Below are 22,528 nucleotides of genomic sequence, written 5' to 3'. Positions count from 1 at the left end.
GCATTTCTGAATTAATCACATGATTAATTTTTAAGGTCTTACTTCAGGATTACTGTGTACTAAAAACTGTTCTCTATGCCACTTGATAATGTTGATTGTTAAGATATTTATAGGAAATTGTTCTCTCAAATACTTTATGGAAGAAACATGAGTAGGTTGAAAGACCTTTGGTACTTGGTGGTCATGTGACCTGAAACCACCAAAGCTAGCAACATGGATTCACACCTCTAATCCAGCACACACCACATCCCAGGTCTTGGCCACATCAACTGGGGCGGTGTTGAATGAAGTCCTGAGCTTCCTCTCACAGGGAGACATTGAACTAAATGAATCAAATAGGTAAGTCACCCTAGCCCCCCTTGTGCATCTCCTAGCATTTGGGCCAAGAGGCACATTGGCAGCGGTCTGGGAGTAAAATGATGTGTCAAAAACAAAGTTTGGGGAAGGGCGGGGGGGGGGGGGGGGGGGGGAAGAAAAAAAAACATTGAAAGGTTAATTAAATTGAAGAGGAGATACACTGTAAGCCCACACACCAGGTTTGTCAAACGGACTTCCAACTCTCTTCCACCCCCATTTCTTTTTTTGACTACAAAAATCCTGATGTTTGAAGCAAAAGTACAACAACCACATTACAAAAATTACAAACATTAGGTTGCTATCAATATCCTAATGTGTGAGATTATCGCCAACGCTCACAAATCATGTATCTTTTGATATTGAAGTGCAAGGAAGGTTTAGTGTGCTACCATCTTCAGCTATTGATGCCATTTAGAATTCATACCACAGAAATGTTTTCCCCACCTTCAATAGCCTCAGCTGTGCCAGTTAATGAAGCTTCAAACAACTGGCTGAGCAACAGATTACAGCTTTTTTCTGGGGGAGTGGGAAGGGGCGTAGGTAGAGCAAACTGCACCGACGGAGCTGTTGGATACCTGATTCTATTGGAACAGCAGCTGCAGGTTTTTTTTAGCTCTGAAACATACCACACAAAGTCTTGAGAGCGTTAGACTTTGCCTTGGTTTTTTGTACCAAACATTTTCAAACTGATCCACACAGTTTAGAGGTGGGAGTGGGTCTGAACCAACCATTCCCTGAATGAAATAAAAGGTAAAATATTTCTGCTGTTTGCTATTTACCATTGCAAATCCATGTATAAATAGGAAAAGGTTGAAATCTTCCCCCAATGTGTTTTAGGGGAAGCATTGAGAATTACGTTTAAGACTTCCTTGCACTTAAAAAAAAAAAAAATTACAACATCGCCAGGACATTCTTGTTCACAGTATAGTGTCACAAAACTGTTCCAATGGTTAGATTTCTACATTTATATCTACATTATAAGATGAAGCACACATGATACAGCAAAATATTTTTGATTTTTTTTCTCTCTTATTTGACTCAATTTCTTCAGACTGTTAGCAATTTGTTTCTACAGCAACAGAGCACAGTGCGATCAACTAATTCCATCCCTACCCTAGGCCCTTCTTCTCAAACCTCCACAGACTCAGCTGCACATCAGACTATTAACGAGCTTTGTGTAAGCAAGGGAAGGGGAAAAAATCCAAAAAGTGGTTTTGTTGTTTTTGATCAGATTTAACTAGTTTTCTCTCTGCAATGCATGCTTCAGTAGCAACAAAACTGATAATTCAGACAGATGTATGCGGCTGTTAAGAGTAACACAGCAAAAAGACATTATGTACAACAAATCTTTTCTGCACCATTAGCATACATGCACTTGGAAGAACTACTGCAATTGCAGGTATACAAGCTTTATCCCACCCTAGGCTTCAAAACTCAAATGTTTACTGTTATACTGTTAGCTCAGATCAAACATTAGCATTGTCAGAGTAATACTGAAAATACTTAAAATGGAGCAATAAAATATGTAGTCACTTTTGTTAAGTATTACCTGTCAAAACCAGATTTAACTGGGGGCACTTGAATTCTGGGAGCTGTACTTTTCATGTCAGATCAGTTTGTTTTGCAATGTGATTTACAAATTACAGCAAATCTTCCAGAGGATCATTTTGTGATTTGCATCTTAAGCCTACATCTGCGATCAAGTCTTCAAGAGGAAATTGTGTCTTTAAAGAGCTTCCATCAACTTTTGGAGGCATATAAGCAACCATGTGTGATATTTTTGTGTATGAGGCCAACTATTCTTGTTGCAGCCCTTGGCTACTTGATCCCTTTAATGCTCATTTGAAGTGATTTTCACAAGTTCATGGATCTGTGATATTGATGGCTTTATAAAAAATAATTCATTTTCGGGATGTGGGCATCGCTGGCAAGGCCGGCATTTATTGCCCATCCCTAGCTGCCCTTGAGAAGGTGATGGTGGGCCTTCTTCTTGAACCGCTGCAGTCCGTGTGAAGGTACTCCCACAATGCTGTTAGGTAGGGCTTCGTGAGTGAATCCTGCATTCTGTTTATACCCTGCAACTGGATGAGAACATGTAGGTTCACTGGCAGCCAAAATGGTAGCTAAATGGAAGGACACCCGATAAATCTACAAGACTGACTATCTAGTTAATTTAAACAGACCCAACACTTACAGCTTCTGAGCAGATTCTATCCGAAATACTGACTCAAAACAGCACACGGGGTAGAGGAGGGGGCGGGGGGGTGGGTAAGTGCGAGTACTTGACAAAGTCTGCAGTGTGCTAAATGCACGAAGACAAACACATTCACACTCCATCCACACAACATACATTCTCTAATCTTTGAAACCACAGACACACCAAAATGAATCTTCATGGTGTGAAGATTCAACTAATAAACAGAAAACCGTCTCACTGCTAAGTAATCCAATCAAGCAGTCAGAACAAAGACTCCAAGACCATATATTTTGAAAGCAAAGGTATCGCTGATGCCAAATTGAACTGTTGCAGTGTACTTTTGTTCAGCTGGCATAAAACTCCAGCCCATTTATTTGCATATAAACTAAACTGATTTAAAAATATATATATATTTAATTCTGTCAAACAAGGGACACCATTAGAACAGTTTTATTTACCGAGACAAAGTAAAAAAAATTTAACTTGCATCATAAGTGTAGATGGAAGTCCCTTTATTGGAGATATATTTACCTCAAACTGTAGTGGGGTATTACATCGGCTAGCAGCAAGGGAGTGAAGGGGAGAGTAAACTACATTATATCCATTTTTCTTCTCCTCTTCTCCTGGAAACAAGGTGCAAGGCGTCATTACTGTCGGGCTGGACATGACCGTATCTGTGACAGATGCAGGCGCTGATAATGGACTACAAGGTCCGGGCAAATCAGTCACACTCACGTCTGACAGATACCGTGCCTTTCGCTTCTTCAGAGGCGTTATCAACTCTACAAAACAGAGAGGTTATCAGACAGGCCATTACAAGTTGCAAACAGATACATTTTAGACAAGCTGAAGTTAAGCAGCTGGGATATATTGAACCTGTGAATCTTTCAACACAGCAGAGTCATTTTTCCCAGTTTGGGCTCGGTCAATGGTTTTGAGTTATTTCCATAAAAATCCAATGTATTCTGGAAATATCACAGAATGCAGATTAGCGTACTTGCCACTTGTACAGTATACCTAAGCAACTGAGCAAAATAAATTCAGACTTCGTTCTGCCATTCTATTGTATCTTGGACTGGGATTTACAAGCTTGGCTTCAGTGATTTTCAAAATGATGACTTTTTAAACAACATTATACAGGAAACTTTGGTTTATCCAGAGGTTATATGTCCCGAATACTCGATCTAACGGCAAAAATCAGGGGCCGTTTGATATGTTTTTTTAGTTCTCGTTGCTTTTTTTTCCCCAGTCAAGCACTGCAAGGTCTGTAGCTATAGCAACAGCTTCAGCTAAAGACGCTTGCAGCTGCAGCTGACTGTTTTGAAGCTGTTGCTAAGCAACAGGGTTTGTTGATTCACACGGAGCTTCTCAGTTCTGTATGTTTAAACATTAACTCTGGTATGTCCGGCACTTTTGATGTTATGGCACCAGCTCGGTCCTGTCAGTGCCGGATATCAGAAAGTTTCCTGCATTGAGTAAATATAATTCAGAAAAGTATTGTTAGTAAAAGCAGCAGAGCCCATTTGTCTCAGTACAGATGATTGGTTCCATTTATTTCCTGAAGTTAGTAGTTTGACCATCAATGAACACTTCAACAGTAGATATCCATATATTGCAGGCTATGATGTATTTAGAAATGATACAGAAGGAAGAAGGGGTGTTGCGGTAACCGTGTTCATCAGAAATAACATAATGCCAGTATCAAGAAAGGATGTAACTAAACAGAATGCTTTTGTATTGAGATAAAGCACAGGAAGGAATTGGTCACAATACCGACCACCAAATCGTGGAAAGGAAGTGGAGGGAGAAATATGTAGGCAAACTATATGAAGAGTAAAAAACACAGAATTACCCCTAATAAACTGGCAGGGAGAGGGAGTAAAAATAGAGATAGGGATGGAATATTTACAGTGCCTACAAGAATCCATTTCTGATCCAATATGTAAGAATCCTAACAAAGGAAAAAGCACTGCTAGACCTAGTAATGGGAAATGAGCCGAAGCAAATAAGATAAATTCAGCTAGGGAGTAGTGATCACAATATAATATGGTTTAAGATAATTTGAGCGATAGATTACAGAGTTAAAGACATCTCCTCGCGGCTGGAGAAGAACTTGGAGTGGGAGGGGGATGATCCAGTTGTCGTGGTCCACGTAGGAGCCAACGACATAGGTAAAACTAGGAATGAGGCTCTGCTGAGGGAGTTTGAGGAGCTAGGATCCAAATTAAAAAGTAGAACCTCAAAGGTAATAATCTCTGGATTGTTACCTGAGCCACGCGCAAATTGGCAGACGGACAAACAGATTAGAGGTTTAAATGCATGACTCAAAGAGTGGTGTGGGAGGAAAGGGTTTCAGTTCATGGGGCACTGGCACCAGTACTGGGGAAAGAGGGAGCTGTTCTGTTGGGACGGGCTGCACTTAAACCGGGCTGGAACCAGTATCCTGGCGAACCAAATAACTAGGGCATTAGACAGGGCTTTAAACTAATGAAGGGGGTGGGAGGATTCAGGAAAGAGTAAATTTAAAAGCAGCGAGAGAAATGTCAAGGCTCTAGAGCAGCGTAGCGTTTTGGGTAAAAATAAGCAGAGTGGGTCAGGAAGGGACAGAGAGTAACAAAGGTAATAGGCATCAGTGACTAAGGTGACATCAGGGATAAATAGAAATAAGTCAAAGCTAAAGGCACTATATCTGAATGCGCGAAACATTCACAACAAAATAGCGCAGGTAGAAATTAACAGGTTTGATCTAATAGCCATAACGGAGACGTGGTTGCAAAGTGGCCAAGGTTGGGAACAAAATATTCCAGGATACTTAACTTTAAGAGATAGGCAAAATGGAAAAGGAGGAGGGGTAGCCCTGATAATAAAGGATGGGCTAAAGACAGTAGCGAGAAAGGATCTTAGCTCCGAAAATCAAGAAGTAGAATCAGTTTGGGTAGAGCTACGAAACAGCAAGGGGCAGAAAACATTGGTGGGAGTTGTTTATACGCCTCTAAACAGTAGTTGTAATGCAGGGCAGAGTATAAATCCGGAAATTGGAGGCAATGCCACAAGGGTAATACAGTAATCATGGGGGACTTTAATCTACATATAGACTAGGCAAAACAAATTAGCAGTAATAGTATGAAGGACAAATTCATGGAATGTATGCAAGATAGTTTTCTAGATCAGTATATTGAGGAACCAACTAAGGAACAGGTTATTTTAAATCTAGTATTGTGCAATAACCTTGTAGTAAAGGGGTCTTTAGGGAAGAGTGACCATAATGATAAAATTTTATATTGAGTTTGAAATTGATTTAGTTAAATCCAAAACTAGGGTCTTAAATATAAACAAATCAAACTACGTAGGTATGAGGGGCGAGTTGGCTAAGGTAGATTGGGAAACTACATTAAAAGGTATGACGGTAGACAAGCAATGGCTAGCATTTAAAGAATTAATGCATAATTTACAACAAATATACATTCCTTTAAGGCACAAAAACCCCGCAGGAAAAGTGGTCCAACCGTGGCTAACAGGAGATGTTAAAGATAGTATTAGATCAAAGGAAGAGGCTTATAATGCTGCCAAAAAGAGTAGTAAGCCTGACGATTGGGAGGATTTTTAGAATTCAGCAAAGGAGGACCAAGAAATTGATAAAGAAAGGGAAAATAGAAATTGAGAGTAAACTAGCGAGAGACATAAAAACAGACTATAAAAGCTTCTATAGGTATGTAAAAATGAAAAGATTAGCAAAAGTAAATGTGGGTCCCTTACAGGCTGAGACAGGAGAAATTATAATGGGGAATAAGGAAATGGCTGAGAAATTAAACAAATACTTTGCGTCTGTTTCACGAAAGAAGACGCAAAAAACTTCCTGGAAATGGTGGAGAACCAATGCTCTAGTGAGAATGAGGAACTGAAAGAAATTAGCATTAGTAAAAAAAAGTGCTGGAGAAATTAATGGGACTGAAAGCCGATAAATCCCCTGGACGTAATGGCCTACATCCTAGGGTTTTGAGAGAGGTGGCTATAGAGATAGTGGATGCATTGGTTGTCATTATCCAAAATTCCATAGATTCTAGAATGGCTCCTGCGGATTGGAAGGTAGCAAACGTAACCCCACTATTTAAGAAAGGAGGGAGAGAGAAACCGGGGAACTACAGACCAGTTAGCCTGACATCAGTAGTAGGGAAAATGCTAGAATCTATTATTAAGGACGTGGTAACAGGGAATATAGAAAATAATAATAGGATTGGGCAGAGTCAACACGGATTTATGAAAGGGAAATCCTGTTTGACAAATCTGATAAGAGTTTTTTGAGGTTGTAACTAGCAGAATAGATAAGGGGGAACCAGTGGATGTGGTGTGTGTGGATTTTCAGAAGACATTCGATAAGGTGCCGCACAAGAGGTTATTAAACAAAATTAGGGCTCATGGGATTGGCAGTAATATACTAGCATGTACTGAGGATTAGTTAACGGACAGAAAACAGTAGGAATAAACGGGTCATTTTCGGGTTGGCAGGCTGTAACTAGTGGGGTACTGCAAGGATCAGCGTTTGGGCCTCAGCTATTCACAATCTACATCAATGATTTGGATGAGGGGACCAAATGTAATATATCCAAGTTTGCTGATGATACAAAGCTAGGTGGGAATGTAAGTTGTGAGGCGGTTGCTCACAACGGAGGCTTCAAGGGGATATAGACAGGCTAAATGAGTGGGCAAGAACATGGCAAATGGAATATAATGTGGAGAAATGTGAAGTTATCCGCTTTGGTAGGAAAAATAGAAAAGCAGAGTATTTTTTAAAGGGAGAGAGATTGGGAAATGTTGGTGTTCAGAGGGACCTGGGTGTCCTTGTACACGAATCACTGAAAGTTAACATGCAGGTACAGCAAGCAATTAGGAAAGCAAATGGTATGTTGGCCTTTATTACAAGAATTTTGAGTATAAGAGTAAAGACATCTTACTGCAATTATATAGGGCCCTGGTGAGGCCACACCTGGAGTACTGTGTACAGTTTTGGTCTCCTTACCTAAGGAAGGATATATTTGCCATAGAAGGAGTGCAACAAAGGTTCGCCAGAATGGTTCCTGGGATGGGGGGTATTGTCCTATGAGGAGAGATTGAGTAGACTAGGCACATATTCTCTAGAGTTTAGAAGAATGGGAGGTGATCTTATTGAAACATACGAAATTCTTACAGGGTAGTTGCATGGAGGATGGTTCCCCTGGCTGGGGAGTCTAGAACCAGAGGTCACAGTCTCAGAATAAGGGGTCAACCATTTAGGACTGAGATGAGGAGAAATTTCTTTACTCAAAGGGTGGTGAATCTTAGGAATTCTCGACCCCAGAGGGCTGTGGAGGCTCAGCCGTTGAGTATATTCAAGACAGAGATCAATAGATTTCTGAATATTAAGGGAATCAAGGGATATGGGGGTAGTGCAGGAAAGTGGAGATGAGGTAGAAGATCAGCCATGATCTTACTGAATGGCGGAGCAGGCTCGAAGGGCCGAATGGCCTATTCCTGCTCCTATTTCTTATGTTATGTAGATAGATAGTACAAAGACCAAATTAATAGATTGGAAAAAGCCAACTATAAGGCAATGAGGATAGAGCTAATAAAGGTAAATTGTGAAAAACTTTGACAAAGTAGAACAGTGGGCAATATTTAAAGGGGAGATCAATAGAGCTAAGAAAAACATTTCACTAAAAATAAGAGCAAATTAGCCAAGAATGAGATGCCATGGATAAATAGAGTTGAGAATAAAATTGAATCTAGAGACAAAGGCATAGGGCTAAAAATTCAGTTTGGGGCGCCAAGCTCGCCTGGGCGCCGGAATTACCGCTGCGTGCGGAGCCACTTGCGCCATCCGGATATTCAGTTTCTGCGCCCCAAATGGAAGCGGGCCGCTAAACGAGGCTTCCCGCGCCCCGCTTGGGGCGCTGAAACTGAATATCGGCGTGCTAAGGGCCGCAGCGCCACACGCTGCGGCACGGCACGCTGCGGTACTGCAGGCCTTCCTCCCACTGTTAAGGGGGAGGTGCCTGCAACAGCGCGATCCCCGCTCGCGAGTGCCGGCAAATGAGCCCGGCACCAAGGAGAAGTGCCGGGCTCTCGGGAAACAGCCGGCAATGCCGTGGGGGGGGGGGGGGGGGGGCGGGGGGGGTGTAGGAGGCCGGGGACGGAGGTGCGGCCGGCCGCACCTCCACCTTAACTAGCGCCACTACCGCCACAGGTAGGCCCCGTGTACCGGTCGCTATTTGCGGCCGGCACTGAGAAGGCGGGCGCGACCAAATATGGCCATCGGGGCGATAGCGGGGCGCTGCGCACACCGATGACGTCATCGGTGGCGGCGCAGCGCTACAGGCTAACGTCGCCATTAGCGCCCCGCTAAATATCGCGGTAGGTGTGGCCAGTGGCGCAAAAGCCACTGAGTGCCCTCTTTGGGCGCAAACTGGTGGCGCAGGCCACTGAATTTCCAGGCCATAGAGTCATAGGGCTCGAATTTCATCAGGCCATTGAGGCGGGATTGGAGGCGTTGGGGGGGGGGGGTTAAAATCGCGAAATCGGGGGTCATGAACCCATCCCGCCCCCATGCCCGTTTCACAGAATGTGGGTACCCGACCTGTGCTGGGAGCCGCCTCCCGGAGGCAGGAAGGGGATTAGTGCCAATTAACTGCCTGTTAACAAGTAGTTATCAAGCAGTTTTTAGCCTAATCCCTAAAGTGTGGGCTTCCAGACGGCTCCAAACCACGCCAAGTTAGCAAGGCAGACCATCGGGCTGAAGGACTTGGGAGGGTTCAAGATGTCCGGTGTTCAGGTGAGTGATGGGTGCATGAGTGCAGAGGAAAGTGTGTTTGGTGTGTGTAAAGTGTTTAAATAAGTTTTACTTACCTTTACAGCCTTCCTTCCTTCAGGTCTCGGGAGTCCCTCATCTCACCGGCACAGAAAGCAGAATGGCCGTGAGCTGAGAAAAATCTGCAGCATTCTGCTTTCTGTTCTAGAGAGATCTCTAAATCAGCCTGAGAGGAAGGAATTAACTTGGAGTACAGATCGTCAGTGTTTGACAGCTTCAAAGGGCTGTCAAACGCTGATATTTCATCTGTCAAAAGCTCTTGACAGATGAAATGTCAGTATGTGACATCACCTGTTGCCGGGTGGCCCTTAATTAGCCTGCTGAGCCCGCTGGGCGGGCTCAACAAGGTCAATCAAGTGAAAATCGAGTGGGTTGGCCACAACTCGATGGAGGCAGGATTACAACCCCAAAAGTTGTAGTCCCGCCTCTTACGCGCCTCCATTGATAAAATCCAGCCCATAGAATTATACAGCACAGAAAGAGGCCCTTTGGCCCATCGTATCACGCCGGCCATCAAGCCCCGTCTATTCTAATCCCATTTTCCAGCACTTGGTCCGTAGCCTTGTATGCTATGGCGTTTCAAGTGCTCATCTAAATGCTTCTTGAATGTTGTGAGGGTTCCTGCCTCCACCACCCTTTCAGGCAGTGAGTTCCAGATTCCAACCACCCTCTGGGTGAAAAAGTTTTTCCTCAAATCCCCTCCAAACCTCCTGCCCCTCACCTTGAAACTAGGCCCCCTGGTTATTGACCCCTCTACTAAGGGGAAAAGTTCCTTTCTATCTACCCTATCTATGCCCCTCATAATTTTGTACACCTCAATCAGGCACCCCCCCTCAGCCTTCTCTGCTCTAAGGAAAACAACCCAGCCTGTCCAGTCTCTCCTCATAGCTGAAGCGCTCCAGCCCAGGTAATATCCTGGTGAATCTCCTCTGCACCCTCTCCAATGCAATCACATCCTTCCTATAGTGTGGCGACCAGAACTGCACACAGTATTCCAGCTGTGGCCTAACTAGCATTTTGTACAGCTCCACCATACCCTCCCTGCTCATATTCTATGCCTCGGCTAATGAAGGCAAGTATCCCATATGCCTTTTTAACCAACTTATCTACCTGTCCTGCTGCCTTCGGGGATCTATGTACATGCACACCATGGTCCCTCTGAACCTCTGTCCTTTCCAGGGTCTTACCATTCATTGTGTATTCCCTTGCCTTGTTAGTCCTCCCAAAATGCATCACCTCACGCTTTTCAGGGTTAAATTCCATTTGCCACTGTTCTGCCCATCTGACCAACCCGTCTATATCGTCCTGTAGCCTGAGGCTTCCCTCCTCGCTATTTACCACTCCACCAATTTTCGTGTCATCTGCAAACTTGCTGATCATACCTCCTACATTCATATCTAACAAAGAAACATAGAAGATAGGAGCAGGAGTAGGCCATTCGGCCCCTCGAGCCTGGTCCACCATTCAATGTGATCATGGCTGATCATCCAAATTCAGTACCCGGTCCCTGCTTTCTCCCCATACCTCTTGATCCCTTTAGCCTTAAGAAATATATCCAACTCCTTCTTGAATATATTTAATGTATTGGCCTCTACTGCCTTCTGTGGTAGAGAATTCCACAGGTTCACCACTCTCTGGGTGAAGAAATTCCTCCTCATTTCTGTCCTAAATGGCCTACCCCTTATCCTTAGACTGTGACCCCTGGTTCTGGACTCCCCGACCATCGGGAACATCCTTCCTGCATCTAATCTGTCCAGTCCTGTCAGAATTTTATAAGTTTCAATGAGATCCCCTCTCATTCTTCTAAACTCCAGCAAGTACAAGCCCAATCGACCCAATCTCTCCTCATACGTCATTCCTGCTATCCCAGGTATCAGCCTGGTGAATCTTCGCTGAACTCCTTCCATGGCAAGAACATCCTTCCTCAGATAAGGCGACCAAAACTGCACACAATACTCAAGGTGCGGTCTCACCAAGGCCCTGTACAACTGCAGCAAGACATCCTTGTTCCTGTACTCAAACCCTCTCGCTCCGAAGGCCAACATGCCATTTGCCTTCTTCACTGCCTGCTGCACCTGCATGCTTACCTTCAGCGACTGGTGCACAAGGACACCCAGGTCTCGTTGCACTTCCCCTTCTCCCAATCTATTGCCATTCAGATAATAACCTGCCTTCCTGTTTTTGCCACCAAAGTGGATAACCTCGCATTTATCCACTTTATATTGCATCTGCCATGCTTTTGCCCAATCACCCAACCTGTCCAAATCATCCTGGAGTTTCTCGGCATCCTCCTCACAGCACACACGCCCACCCAGCTTTGTGTCGTCTGCAAATTTGGAGATATTACATCTAGTTCCCTTGTCTAGATCATTATTATATAATTGTGAATAGCTGGGGCCCAAGGACTGATCCCTGCGGTACCCCACTAGTCACTGCCTGCCACTCGGAAAAAGACCCGTTTATTCCAACTCTTTGCTTTCTGTCTGCCAACCAGTTCTCTATCCAAGTCAATACCTTGCCCCCAATCCCATGTGCCTTAACTTTACATGCTAATCTCTTATGCGGGACCTTATCGAAAGCCTTCTGAAAGTCCAAATACACCACATCCACTGGTTCTCCCTTATCTATTTTACCAGTTACATCCTCAAAAAATTCCAGTAGATTAGTCAAGCATGATTTACCTTTTGTAAATCCATGTTGACTTTATCCGATCCTGTCACTGTTTTCCAAGTGCTCTGCTATTACATCTTTTATAATGGGCTCTAGCATTTTCCCCACTACCGATGTCAGGCTTACCGGTCTGTAATTCCCCAGTTTCTCTCTACCACCTTTTTTGAATAGTGGGGTAACATTAGCTACCCTCCAATCCATGGGTACTGTTCCAGATTCCATCGAATGCTGGAAGATGATCAGCAAAGCATCAACTATTTCTGGGGCCACTTCCTTAAGTACCCTAGGATGTAGATTATCAGGCCCATGGGATTTATCAGCCTTCAATCCCATCAATTTCCCTAACACCATTTCCCTACAAATACTGATTTCTTTCAGTTCCTCCCTTTCATCAGACCCTATGTTCCCCGACATCTCTGGAAGGTTATTTGTGTCCTCCTTTGTGAAGACAGAACCAAAATATGTATTTAAATTGGTCTGCCATTTCTTTGTTCCCCATTATAAATTCCCCTGATTCTGACTGCAAGGGACCTACGCTTGACTTCACCAATCTTTTTCTCTTCACATATCTATAAAAGCTTTTACAGTCAGTTTTTATGTTCCCTGCAAGCTTACTCTCATATTCTATTTTCCCTTTCTTAATTAATCCCTTTGTCCTCCTTTGTTGAATCCTAAACTGCTCCCAATCCTCAGGTTTACTGCTTTTTCTGGCCAATTTATATGTCCTCTCCTTGGATCTTATGCTATCCCTAATTTCCCTTGTTAGCCACGGTTGAGTCACCTTTTTTGTTTTATTTTTATGCCAAACTGGGATGAACAAATTCTGTAGTTCATCCATGTGGTCTTTGAATGTTTGCCATTGCCTATCCACCGTCAACCTTTTGAGTGACATTCCCCAATCAATCCTACCCAACTCGCACCTCAGACCATCGTTGTTTCCTTTATTTAAATTTAGGACCCTAGTCTCTGAGTCGACTACTTCATTCTCCATCTTAATAAAGAATTCGATCAGATTATGATCGCTCCGACCCAAGGGGCCTCGTGCAACAGGATTGCTAATTAATCCTTTCTCGTTACATAATACCCAGTCTAAGATGGCCTGATCTCTGGTTGGTTCCTCGACATATTGGTCCAGGAAACCATCCCTTAAACACTCCAGGAATTCCTCCTCCACAGTATTGTTACTGATTTGGTTAGCCCAATCTATATGTAGATTAAAGTCACCCATGATGACTGCTGTGCCCTTATTGCACGCTTCTCTAATTTCCCTTTTAATGCCATCCCCAACCTCAGCATTACTGTTTGGAGGTCTATATACCACTCCCACTAACGTTTTCTGCCCCTTGGTATTTCTCAGTTCTACCCATACAGATTCCACATCATCAGAGCTAGTATCCTTCCTTACAATTGTGTTAATCCCTTCTTTAACCAGCAATGCTACCCCACCTCCCTTTCCTTTTTGCCTATCTTTCCTGAATATTGAATACCCCTGGATGTTGAGTTCCCAGCCTTGGCCACCCTGGAGCCATGTTTCCGTAATCCCAATCAAATCATATTCGTTTACCTCTATTTGCGCAGCTAATTCATCCACCTTATTACGAATGCTCCTCGCATTAAGACACAAAGCCTTCAGGCTTGTTTTTTTAACGCTCTTAGACCTATTAGAATTATTATTTACTGTGGCCATGTTTGATTTAAACCCTTGATTTCTGACTGCCACTTTTGTTTTTCTCCTTCCTATCTTTTGCTTTTATCCTTGTTTCCCTTTCCTCTGTCTCCCTGCTCAGGTTCCCAACCCCCTGCCATTTTAGTTTAAACCCTCCCCCAGAGCACTAGCAGACACTCCCCCTAGGACATCGGTCCCGGCCCTTCCCAGGTGCAAACCGTCCGGTTTGAACTGGTCCTACCTCCCCCAGAACCGGTTCCAATGTCCCAGGAATTTGAATCCCTCCCCCTTGCACCATTCCTCTAGCCACGTATTCATCTGAAATATCCTTCTATTTCTACTCTGACCAGCACGTGGCACTGGTAGCAATCCTGAGATTACTACCTTTGAGGTCCTATTTTTAAATTTACCTCCTAACTGCCTATATTCCGCTTTTAGGACCTCATCCCGCTTTTTACCTAGACCGTTGGTACCTATATGCATCACGACAACTGGCTGTTCACCCTCCCCTTCCAAGATGTTCATTACTGTACACTGCAAACAGCAAGGGACCCAGCACCGATCCCTGCGGTACATCACTGGACACAGGCTTCCAGTCACAAATACAACCTTCGACCATCACCCTCTGCCTCCTGCCACTAAGCCAGTTTTGGATACAATGTGCCAAATTACCCTGGATCCCATGGGCTCTTACCTTCTTGACCAGTCTCCCATGCGGGACTTTGTCAAAAGCCTTACTGAAGTCCATGTAGACTACATCAACTGCACTACCCTCATCCACACACCTAGTCACCCCCTCAAAAAATTCAATCAAATTGGTTAGATATGATCTCCCCCTGACAAAGCCATGCTGACTATCCTTGATTAATACTTGCCTCTCCAAGTGGAGACTAATTCTGCATATGCAAAATACATAAACAATAAAGGAGTGGATGGTGAAAGGGAATATGATGAGCTTGGAAAAAGAGGTCAAAAAATAATTAGGAAGGCAAAGAAGAAATCTGAAATGAAAATATCAAAAAATAAATAGTAAAGTATTCTATAGGCATATATAAGTAATAAAGGAGAATTAAGATCGGGATAGGGCCTCTATGGGTTAGAGTCGTAGAGTCATAGAGTTTTACAGCACAGAAAGAGGCCCTTCGGCCCATCGTGTCTGCGCCGTCCATCAATCCCTGTCCAGTCTAATCCCATTTTCCAGCATTTGGTCCATAGCCTTGTATGCAATGGCATTTCAAGTGCTCATCCAAATGCTTTTTGAATGTTGTGAGGGTTCCTGCCTCTACCACCCTTTCAGGCAGAGAGTTCCAGATTCCAACCACCCTCTGGGTGAAAAAGATCCTCCTCAAATCCCCTCTAAATCTCCTGCCCCTTACCTTGAATCTATGCCCCCTTGTTATTGACCCCCCTACTAAGGGGAAAAGTTCCTCTTTATCTACCCTATCTATGCCCCTCATCATTTTGTACACTTCAATCAGGTCCCCCCTCAGCCTTCTTTGCTCCAATGAAAACAACCCCAGCCTGTTTAGTCTTTCTTCATAGCTGAGGCGCTCCATCCCAGGTAACATCCTGGTGAATCTTCTCTGCACCCTCTCTAAAGCAATCACATCCTTCCTATAGTGAGGCGACCAGAACTGCACACAGTACTCCAGCTGTGGCCTCACCAGCGTTTTGTACAGCTCCATCATAACCTCCCTGCTCTTATATTCTATGCCTCGGCTAATGAAGGCAAGTATCCCATATGCCTTTTTAACCACCTTATCTACCTGTTCCGCTGCCTTCAGGGATCTATGTACATGCACACCAAGGTCCCTCTGTACTTCCTAGGGTCCTACCACTCATTGTGTACTCCCTTGCCTTATTTGTCCGTCCAAAATGCATCACCTCGCACTTTTCAGGGTTAAATTCCATTTGCCACTTTTCCGCCCATCTGACCAACTCGTTTATATCTTCCTGTAGCCTGAGGCTTTCCTCCTCACAATTTACCACCCCACCAATTTTCGTGTCATCTGCGAACTTACTGATCATACCTTTCACATTCTCATCCAAATCATTTATGTAGATCACAAACAGCAAGGGACCCAGCACCGATCCCTGAGGTACCCCACTGGACACAGGCTTCCAGTCACAAAAGCAACCTTCGACCATCACCCTCTGCCTCCTGCCACTCAGCCAGTTTAGGATCCAACGCGCCAAGGCAGCCTGGATCCCATGGGCTCTTACCTTCTTGACCAGTCTCCTATGCGGGACTTTGTCAAAAGCTTTACTGAAGTCCATGTAAACCACATCCACAGCATTTCCCTCAGCCACACACCTAGTCACCCCCTCGAAAAATTCAATCAGATTTGTCAGACATGATTTACCCTTGACAAAGCCATGCTGACTATCCCCGATTAATCCTTGCCTCTCCAAGTGGAGACTAATTTTGTCCCTCAGAATTTTTTCCAATAATTTCCCTACCACAGATGTTAGGCTCACTGGCCTGTAATTCCCTGGTTTATCCCTGCTACCCTTCTTGAATAATGGTACTACGTTAGCTGTTCTCCAGTCCTCTGGTACATCCCCTGTGGCCAGAGAGGTTCTGAAAATTTGTGTCAGAGCCCCTGCAATCTCCTCCCTTGCCTCACACAACAGCCTGGGATACATCTCGTCCGGGCCTGGGGATTTATCCACTTTTTGGCCTGCTAAAACCGCTAGTACCTCCTCCCTCCCGATGCTAATATGTTCAAGTATGTCACAGTCCCCTTGCCCGATTTCTATGTCTACATCATCTTTCTCCATAGTGAACACAGATGCAAAAAATTCATTTAAAACCCCGCCTCCATCATCTGGCTCTACACACAGATTGCCACTTTGGTCCCTAATGGGCCCTACCCTTTCCCTGGTTATCCTCTTGCCCTTAATATACTTATAAAACATCTTAGGATTTTCCTTTATTTTGCTCGCCAGTGTTATTTCATGGCCCCTCCTCACCCTCCTAATTTCTTTTTTAAGTATGCCCCTGCACTTTTTATACTCCTCTAGGGCTTCCTCCGTCTTTAGTCTTTTGTAACTGCCAAAAGCCCCCCTTTTTTTCCTAATGCATTTTTGTATATCCCTTGTCATCCAAGGTTCCCTTTGCTTGTTGGTCCCACCCTTGACCTTTACAGGAACATGTTGGCGTTGTACTCTCTCTATTTCCCTTCTGAAAGCCTCCCACTGCTTTGATGTGGATTTTCCTATAAGTAGCTGCTCCCAGTCCACTTTGGCCAGATCCTGCCTTATCATATTAAAATCGGCCATCCCCCAATTTAGAACCCTTATTTCCGGGCCGTCATTGTCTTTTTCCATGACCACCTTAAATCTCACCCAATTATGGTCACTGTCGCCAAAATGCTCTCCTACTGACACTTCCACCACTTGCCCGGCTACATTCCCTAGAATTAGGTCCAGTACCGCCCCCTCTCTTGTAGGACTTTCTACATGTTGTCTCAAAAAGCTCTCCTGGATGCACTTTAAGAATTCTGCACCCTCTAAGCCTTTCACACTCTTAGACTATCCCAATTAATATTGGGGAAGTTGAAATCCCCCACTATTATTACCCTATTATTTTCGCACTTCTCTGAGATTTGCCTACATATCTGTTCCTCTATCTCCCCCTGACTGTTTGGGGGCCTATAGTACACTCCCAGCAAGGTGCTTGCCCCCTTTTTGTTTTTAATTTCTACCCATATGGCCTCATTAGAGGAACCCGCTAATATATCATCCCTTCTTACAGCAGTAATCGACTCCTTAATTAATATTGCAACACCCCCTCCCCTTTTACACCCCCCTCTGTCTCTCCTGAAGATTCTATACCCCGGAATATTGAGCTGCCAGTCCTGACCCTCCCTCAACCATGTCTCCGTGATAGCAACAATATCGTACTCCCATGTGTTCAACAACAACTTCAGTTCATCCACCTTATTTGCAAGACTCCTTGCATTAAAATAAATGCCTTCCAGCCTTGCCATATTCCCTTTTGCCCTCACATATTTTCTCTGCCTTCCCAGCTGACTTGTTTTTTCCTCTGTATTTGGCTGTAAATCACCCCCTACTATAGCTCCACTCTGTATCCCATCCCCCTGCCAAGTTAGTTTAAACCCCCCCCAGCAGTGCTAGCAAACCTCCCCGCAAGGATATTGGTCCCCCTCTGGTTCAGGTGTAGACCGTCCGACTTGTACAAGTCCCACCTTCCCCAGAAGCAGGCCCAGTGATCCAGGAAACTAAAGCCCTCCCCCCTGCACCATCCCTTTAGCCACGCATTCATCTGTTCTATTTTCATCGGTTGAGCAAGATAAACTCAAAGGATTTGATACTGAAATGGCAGGGATGCTTGGAAGGCAAATGGCATGTTGACCTTTATTACAAGGGGGTTGGAGTATAAGAGTGAGGAAGACTTGCTACAATTGTACAGGGCCTTGGTGAGACCACACCTGGAGTACTGTGCACAGGTTTGGTCTCCTTATCCGAGGAAGGATATACTTGCCTTAGAGGCGGTGCAACAAAGGTTCATTAGATTGATTCCTGGGATAAGAGGGCTGTCTTATGAGGAGAGATTGAGCCTATACTCTCTGGACTTGAGAAAAATGAGAGGTGATCTCATTGAAACATCTAACATTTTGAGGGGGATTGACAGGGTAGCTGCTGAGAGGTTGTTTCACCCTAGAACTAGGGTGTGAAATGAGGAGGAATTTCTTCAGAGGGTTGTGAATCTTTGGAATTCTCTACCCCAAAGGGCTGTGGATGCTGAATCGTTGAGTGTATTCAAGGCTGAGAAAGATAGATTTTTGGACTCTAAGGAAATCAAGGGATATGGGGATCAGGAGCGAAAGAGGAATAGAGGTCATCTTATTGAATAGTGGAGCAGGCTCGATGGGCCAGATGGCCAACTCCTGCTCCTAATTCTTATGTTCTTAAATAGATACTTTGCCTCCATTTTCACTGAAAAAAACACCAAAGAGGAAATGACAACAGTTAGAAGACGTCAAGAGGGATATTACAACAGTTAAGACAGAAAGAAAGGATATACTAGAAAAACTAGCCAAATTAAGGAGGGCAAAACCCCAGGTCGTGATGGATTGCACCTTCATATACTTAAAAAGAACTGAGGAGATAGCAGAGGCAGTAGTATCCATATGTAAAAACATTTTTAAAAAGGAATAATGCCAAAGGACTGGTGAATAGCAAATGCAATTCCTAGCTTCAAAAAGGGAGATAGAACTAACCCTGGGAACTATTAACCAATTAACTTAACGTCAATCGTAAGAAAGATACTGGTATCTTTACTAAAAGATCAGATTAAAAATAAAGCTGGAGACGGAGATTATAATTAAAAAAAAGTCAGCATGGATTTTTAAAAGAAAGATCATGTTTAACCAACCTTATTTAAGTCTTTGAATAAATAACAAAGAGTAGACAAGTGCAATTTATTGGATGCGGTATACATGGACTTTCAGAAGGCTTTCGACAAGTACCACATAAAAAACTCATGACAAAGGTCAGGGTGTACGGAGACAGGGACCAGATAGCAGAATGGATTGAATGATGGCTACAAAACAGAAGACAGAGGGTTGAAGTTAAAGGAAGTTTCTCAGATTAGCAGAAGGCAGTAAGTGGTGTCCTGTGCTGGGACAATATATGGACTCAGAAATTGGAGGTATGGTGTCAAAATATGCAGATGATACTAAATTGGAGGGTACAGCTAATAATGGTGGAAGACTGCACCAAAATACAGGAAGACATAAACAGGCTTGAAGAATGGGCAGATAAATGGCAAATTAATTCAATATAGTGAAGCATGAGGTGGCTCATTTTGGTAAGAGGAATAAAGTACAGGAAACTTTCGATTTACCGGCACCTAAATAACCGGAAATCTCGGTTAACCGGCAAAATTCAGGAGTAGGTTCAGGTAAGTTTTATTACTTGCCTTCCTACATCTGTTGCTGTGCAAGGGTGTGGCTGCAGCTGTTGCTAAGCTACAGAGACGCTTGGAACTTTTGGCCATTGTTCTGAACCTGTTGCTAAGCAACAGGGTTTGTTGCTTTATACGGAGCTCTCAGCTCCGTATCTTTTACTGTAGCTTTTGGTTATCCGGAATTTTTGATGAACCGGCACCACATCGTGCCGGATAAAAAAAAGTTTCCTGTACCTACTTATTCCTTGGCAGGAAAAGAACCTAAATGGGGTAGAGGAGCAAAGAGATCTAGGGATACAGATACATAAATCATTAAAAAGTAGCTATACAAGTTGATAATTCAGCCCCAGTATCATTCCGGCAAATCTGCGCCATCCAAGGCCAGTACATTTGCAATCCTTCATAATGTAAGTTATCAATTTTAGTGGTCGTATCATGGGAATCTGTCGAGCAACCGTGGGAAGATTCAAAGAAAAGAGCAAAGGAGAAAATAGCAGGTGGTACAGTGCACTGGAGCACTAATGGGGGAAAATCATCTGGGTTCCTTCTCCTAATAGTTGTGTTGTGATCCATGCTTGAAGTCAATTAAGGATGGGATCAGGCTTTGCTTTAATGACCATTGTAGTCAATTAGCCTGGTCAACATAAGCTGTCTAGGCTCACATATGAAGAATTACCACTTTGGGGGTGGGGAGGGGGGGGTGTGGTGAGGATATGGGATCACACCTTCCGACACCATTCAGTTCTGAAACTAAAGAAGTCTTCCTTGGGTCACTTTCTTGTACCTCCTAGTGGCTTCAGGCAGATAGGCATGCAGAGAATCTGATACCTGAACTGTTTGGATTTGCTGACTGGCAAATAATGTGTATGATGATGAAAAAAGTTACGTTTTGCACCTACCTATTGAAACGTGGGTGTCATCGGGTATGTCAGGAACGTTGCTGCTGTCACTGCTTTGGTATAAGGGTGGCGTTTCTTGTCCTATATCTGGTGTATGGGGAGTTTGTACCATGGCCTCATCCATTGCCTGTTTTATCCACCGCTGAAAAGAATCAACAGGTTAATTATTCAACATGGTTTAACACAACTCTGCACACTTTGACTACACTACCATCTGTGTGAAAGTGACATTATGTAGGAACATGCACTACACAGAACCATTATATAAATTTGAAAGAACATGCTAATCACTGACAAAGATACAAAACAAAATCACAGAGGCGAGATTCCATAGGTCTGTGGACAAATGCGTGTGTTGGCCTACTTTTTCAGAACCTGACAATGTCAAGCTTTTTTTTTTAAACAAGGCCTGACGAGTAGTGTGATGAGCCAGCATTGGATTTTGGTTGCATCAAATGCTCAGTCAGCTATGAAAGAGTCATTGTGATGTTCGCATTTATCCCACAGATCTCTAATTCTATGCTGTGATTTTCTCGGGTTACTGACATTCCTTACCCCATGATCTTGTAACTCCCATTCCAGGAAATTTTCCCAGGTAAATATCAAACCAGATTCACATAATGTGTTTTCAACTAGACTTTTCAACTGGGTACGTCCTATGTGATAAGACTGTAAGTTGAATTAACAATATGTATCTGATGTACTTAATTCAAGATGGTAGCAAATCTGTAATGTTCTGGTCCTGCAGGTGAGATTTTTCTTCTTTAAAGCCCATAACCAAGGCAAACACCATCATCCTATGTAAACCAAAACACAACTACACAGGATGCCTTGCAACTCTATCAGCGAACAAAATACCATCCTCCAAAAGATTGTAGACCACATACCTATGGAATCTCGCCTCCCTCGGCATATACACATTCTTGTGCCTAAATTAATTTCTTAAAAGGGACCATTATAATATTTGACTACACACACAGAATATGGATTATTCAATTAACATAAAATACTCAGGAAAAACAAACCCACATGCTGACACAGCAGCTCAACCAAGGGTACATAGATTGAAATATCAAACTAAATTATGAAGTAGCTTTTAACCAAAGACTGAAAAATGTACTCTTTCAAAATAACAATATGTTCTCATTCTTACAATGTTGTCTGATCCAGCACACGTTTCTGAGTACGAGAGTTAGAAAGTAAAAAGCAAGAAACAGATAGAAACCAAATTTGTTCCTCTTTTGATTTTGATGCTGGCAAGTTATCAAAGGTTAAGGAGCCAAGAGCGGGAAAGATAAAGGCAGGAATAACATGGTCAATTGAATCAAATGAACTGTCAACGGATGTCAGTATTTACAATTGAAATGAAGGAGCATATTAATGATAACTTACTACTGTGTGCACAGCATGTGGTGAGGAATCGGTGTTGTCAGGTTGACAAAATTAATGCCGCCTCTCAAACTTGGGCTTGTAATTGTTTACCAGGCCTTCACTTGTGCCAATCACAAATGTTCTCAGTTTTCAGCCGTGGCTCAGTGGGCAGCACTCTCGCCTCCGAGTCAGAAGGTTGTGGGTTCAAGTCCCACTCCAGAGACTTGAGCACAAAAATCTAAACTGACACTCCAGTGCAGTACTGAGGGAGTGCTGCACTGTTGGAGGTGCCGTCTTTCAGATGAGACATTAAAGCGAGGCCACGTCTGCTCTTTCAGGTGGACGTAAAAGATCCCATGGTGCTGTTGCGAAGAGGAGCAGGGGAGTTATCTTCGGTGTCCTGGCCAATATTTATCCCTCAATCAACATCACAAAAAAAAACAGATTATCTGGTCATTATCACATTGTTGTTCGTGGGAGCTTGCTGTGCGCAAATTGGCTGCCATGTTTCCTACATTTTCAGTCTAAGATCTGCTATTTTAACTTCAATCCAACATTTATAAAGCTGCCTGGTGTTACAACTCATACAGCA

The 22,528-nt window shown here is 43.6% G+C and overlaps 1 protein-coding gene across 4 annotated transcripts in view; it reads right to left on the bottom strand.

The window, feature by feature from the left end:
- setd5 (SET domain containing 5) overlaps positions 1-22,528 on the bottom strand; it is a 98,701-nt gene that overhangs the window by 12,174 nt on the left and 63,999 nt on the right. For 3 of the 4 annotated variants that reach the window (XM_086001933.1, XM_086001934.1, XM_086001935.1), the window contains 2 exons: positions 20,566-20,707; positions 3,086-3,336 (listed from right to left, as the gene is read on the bottom strand). In XM_086001933.1, coding sequence (XP_085858059.1) covers positions 3,086-3,336; positions 20,566-20,707 — 393 coding nt within the window. Of the gene's footprint in view, positions 1-1,906; positions 2,439-3,085; positions 3,337-20,565; positions 20,708-22,528 lie in introns of all 4 variants that reach the window. The other variant, XR_015080066.1, reaches the window with a different exon arrangement.

Source organism: Somniosus microcephalus, chromosome 11, assembly GCF_052327205.1.
Source record: "Somniosus microcephalus isolate GS21.2 chromosome 11, FLI_Smic_1.0, whole genome shotgun sequence".
In the NCBI taxonomy this organism is placed as follows: Eukaryota; Metazoa; Chordata; class Chondrichthyes; order Squaliformes; family Somniosidae; genus Somniosus; species Somniosus microcephalus.
This window is presented reverse-complemented; position numbering and strand designations above follow the sequence as displayed.